At 30.1% G+C, this 3840-nt stretch overlaps 1 protein-coding gene and 1 long non-coding RNA gene across 3 annotated transcripts in view; one reads left to right on the top strand and one right to left on the bottom strand.

The window, feature by feature from the left end:
- The window catches only part of LOC111088585, a 24082-nt gene extending 22287 nt beyond the window's left edge, over nt 1-1795 (top strand). Inside the window, exon 3 of the long non-coding RNA XR_002613064.1 lies at nt 1312-1795. This is a non-coding gene — a long non-coding RNA (uncharacterized LOC111088585). The remainder of the gene's footprint in view (nt 1-1311) is intronic.
- Nucleotides 1796-1951: 156 nt separating this feature from the next.
- LOC106470528 (protein cramped-like) overlaps nt 1952-3840 on the bottom strand; it is a 26088-nt gene continuing 24199 nt past the window's right edge. For both annotated transcript variants that reach the window (XM_022399138.1, XM_022399137.1), the window contains exons 13-14: nt 2490-2821; nt 1952-2175 (exon numbers count right to left, since the gene is read on the bottom strand). In XM_022399138.1, the coding sequence (XP_022254846.1) occupies nt 1957-2175; nt 2490-2821 (551 nt within the window). In that variant the 3' untranslated portion in view covers nt 1952-1956. The remainder of the gene's footprint in view (nt 2176-2489; nt 2822-3840) is intronic.

Raw genomic sequence — 3840 nt, 5'->3', positions numbered from 1 at the left:
TAAGAAAAACTTTATATTTTATCTGTTATTTTCAGTAATTAATCTCTGTAAGGGATCAATAGATTTGACCGATCTTTCAACTACCATAAAAATTAGGAAATAAATGGAAATTTTGCCTCTTTCATTCTAGAATGAACAAAAATTATAACATTTAGACTAAATAATTTAAATCTCATAACATGATACATTTATATATATTTATTATTTTTATTATACTGATCTTTCAGCCGGGCCTGGCTAACAATACAGAAGTTACAATGATGAGGCTCATGTGCATTCATGTTACCGTATCCAGTAACATAAAACTGACCTTTGATCAGTACAAAGTAACTTGTCTTAGCTGTGTTTTAGTAGACTAGTATTTTGTAAAATACAGTCACATTTCAGTTATTATACCTCATATATGTATATAGATTATTGCTATTTTGAAGTAAGTTATTAAACTTATTTTTCTTAAAACATAGAACAGTAAATAAAGAAGTAAAGTAAACAATTATTTCTTCTAGTTATGACCTTTGTCAATGGTTGCTGCTTGATGTAGATTGCTAAGCCTTTAAAAAATGTGCACATGGAGGATATGAAACAAAATATTTTTTTAGGTTTTCTCTATATATACACATTTAACTAAAAAACCATAAATTACTACATTAATACCATAGAATTCCACTATAATTTATCAAGCTTAGTAACTAAGATGTATTTTAGTCTAAAAAAAATATAAAATTTCAAACAGACCAAAGACAACCTACCTTGATTTAAAAGAGAGAGATAGTGCCAGGTATGTTATAAAGGCTGAGAAAATCACTAGGGGGGCATTCTGAGCTTTCAATTGGTTATTCGTGTCATATATACAAGTAAGTGTATATATAAGGGAGCATTTCAAAAAATGGAAAGGGGTGATGGGGTGCTACTGTGTTTGATTTATTACATGAGCAATATCTTAACAAATAGCAGAGATAAGTCCTTCTTTTCTATATTCTCGTTTGTCAATATCTGTAATTTGAGTTTCCAATTCGTAGTTAGTATTTTGACCTCAAAAACATCTAATTTGAACCAGTGCTCCATTCAACATACCACGTGACACACAAAAATATGATGTTTCTGTTTTTTAATATTTACTTTTAAATTAACAAATTGAGTAATGTATAGTACTAATATCTGAATTATAATCTACAGTTTGGTACCAAAGTTTTTGACATAAATTCATGAAATAGTAGTTCAATAAAATTTTGAATGCGAGTCAACAAACGAGATGATATGGCCTTTTACCTGTTATACGTTTCAAAGGGTTAAATTTATAACGTACAAAAGATGTGTCATTCTACTTTCAGAGCACTTCAATGTAAAAATTGTGTGAGGATGTTGGTATATGTTCATAGCACTTCAATATAAAAATTGTGTGAATATGTTGGTTACTTTCATAGCACTTCAATATAAAAATTGTGTGAATATATTGGTATGATATCATAGCACTTCAATATAAAAATTGTGTGAATATGTTGGTATACCTTCATAGCACTTCAATATAAAAATTGTGTGAATATGTCGGTATACCTTCATAGCACTTTAATATAAAAATTGTGTGAATATGTCGGTATACCCTCATAGCACTTTAATATAAAAATTGTGTGAATATGTTGGTATACTTTCATAGCACTTTAATATAAAAATTGTGTGAATATGTTGGTATACTTTCATAGCACTTTAATATAAAAATTGTGTGAATATGTTGGTATACCTTCATAGCACTTTAATATAAAAATTGTGTGAATATGTTGGTATACTTTCATAGCACTTCAATATAAAAATTGTGTGAATATATTGGTATGATATCATAGCATTACAACATATAATTTGATAAAATTTCATAGAATTTCAACAAAGTTGTGTGAATGATCTGATTAATCAATACCTCCAATACACGAATTCACACACTCAGTCTGACAAGAAATGATGTTACCCTTTATAACTAGGCAACAATGAGAACAAAATAAATAAAACCTTACTATCAGGCAGTGAAAACTCCAACAGTGATGATATGTTGGGTGGGGATATGGACACAGGAGTTGATGTCTCTGGAATTGAAAGCTGAGGTGGAGAAATCTCAGAATGAACCGAGATGCTGGACAATCCAGGGGACTTCAATGAAATGGGAGAGTTTCTGAGGCTTAATGACTACAAATAAATAAAACTTTGTGAACATAAGATACAGCAGTGACTTCTAAATAAATCATTTAATCTTGCACATTACTGAATCATTTCTAGTCATAAAGGATAAAATTAGTTAGATAATATTTAGAAAAAGCAGAAAAGTCCATGTGAGATTAACATTCAAATGCTTGATAAGAAGTTTTTTTTATATTCTTTTTTTTAAAACTATGATATATTTCTCCTGACATTAAATGGTTTGGTTTAGTCTAAAGATCTGGTAGATCTTTCACTCCTAATCAGCAACAGAAAAATGTACACACTTTTAAAAAAACACTTACTGCAAGGGTAGTGTGTGAATCTGTTCTGATTGTGAGAGGGGTTGTGACAGAAAGCAGCCTTCCTTTCACAACATCTTCATGTTTAGTTATCACATTCACACCTTCAGAGGACCTAACAGCATGGTGACTCGTCGTTGCACGGGAATATCCCGACGGATTGGGTACAGAGCTGATGACCTGTGTCACGGTTGGCATAGATAAAAGACTAGTTGTTGAAGCTGTACTGTTGGCCAAGATGACGTGCGGCTGCATAACTACTCCTCCTGAGGAACTACTTTCTGCTGTTTTCAGTAAAGGCACCTGGAGGGAGGTCACATCCACAGGGCCAGTAGCTACAATAAACCATTAGTTGATACATGTGATGTTACTCTGAAACCTAATGAATATTGTATCCGCTATATTAACAACAGAAAACTTTGACTTTTATTTAAGCTAGGTACGATTAACGCCACAAAAAGTACTTTAGGTTACTCTGGAAATTATAATCAACATTTCTAACTACATGTACATTACAGGCCAAATATATGTATCTATACACAAATTAAAAGATTATTGTCTATAACTGAATTTTTTATGTTAGAAGCCTATAGTTATAGCTATATGTAAATCAGAGGCCTAATATTTGTACCTATACATCACTTACTGTTAAAATAAGGTCTGAACTAACTTACTGAACTTGTTTACTTCTCAACAGTAACAGATGTTAAAATAAGGTCTATTTTTTAATTTAAACTAACTTACTGAACTTGTTTACTTCTCAACAGTAACAGATGTTAGTATAAGGTCTATTTTTTAATTTAAACTAACTTACTGAACTTGTTTACTTCTCAACAGTAACAGATGTTAAAATAAGGTCTATTTCTTTAATTTGAACTAACTTACTGAACTTGTTTACTTCTCAACAGTAACAGATGTTAAAATAAGGTCTATTTTTAATTTGAACAAACTAACTGAACTTGTTTACTTCTCAACAGTAACAGATGTTAAAATAAGGTCTATTTCTTTAATTTGAACTAACTTACTGAACTTGTTTACTTCTCAACAGTAACAGATGTTAAAATAAGGTCTATTTTTTAATTTGAACAAACTAACTGAACTTGTTTACTTCTCAACAGTAACAGATGTTAAAATAAGGTCTATTTTTAATTTGAACAAACTTACTGAACTTGTTTACTTCTCAACAATAACAGATGTTAAAATAAGGTCTATTTTAATTTGAACAAACTAACTGAACTTGTTTACTTCTCAACAATAACAGATGTTAAAATAAGGTCTATTTTTTAATTTGAACAAACTAACTGAACTTGTTTACTTCTCAACAATAACAGATGTTAAAATAAGGTCTATTTTT

The sequence above is a fragment of the Limulus polyphemus genome, unplaced genomic scaffold, assembly GCF_000517525.1.
Source record: "Limulus polyphemus unplaced genomic scaffold, Limulus_polyphemus-2.1.2 Scaffold4067, whole genome shotgun sequence".
Classification (NCBI taxonomy): domain Eukaryota; kingdom Metazoa; phylum Arthropoda; class Merostomata; order Xiphosura; family Limulidae; genus Limulus; species Limulus polyphemus.
Note: the sequence above shows the minus strand (reverse complement) of the source record. Positions and strands in the feature narration are given on the sequence as shown.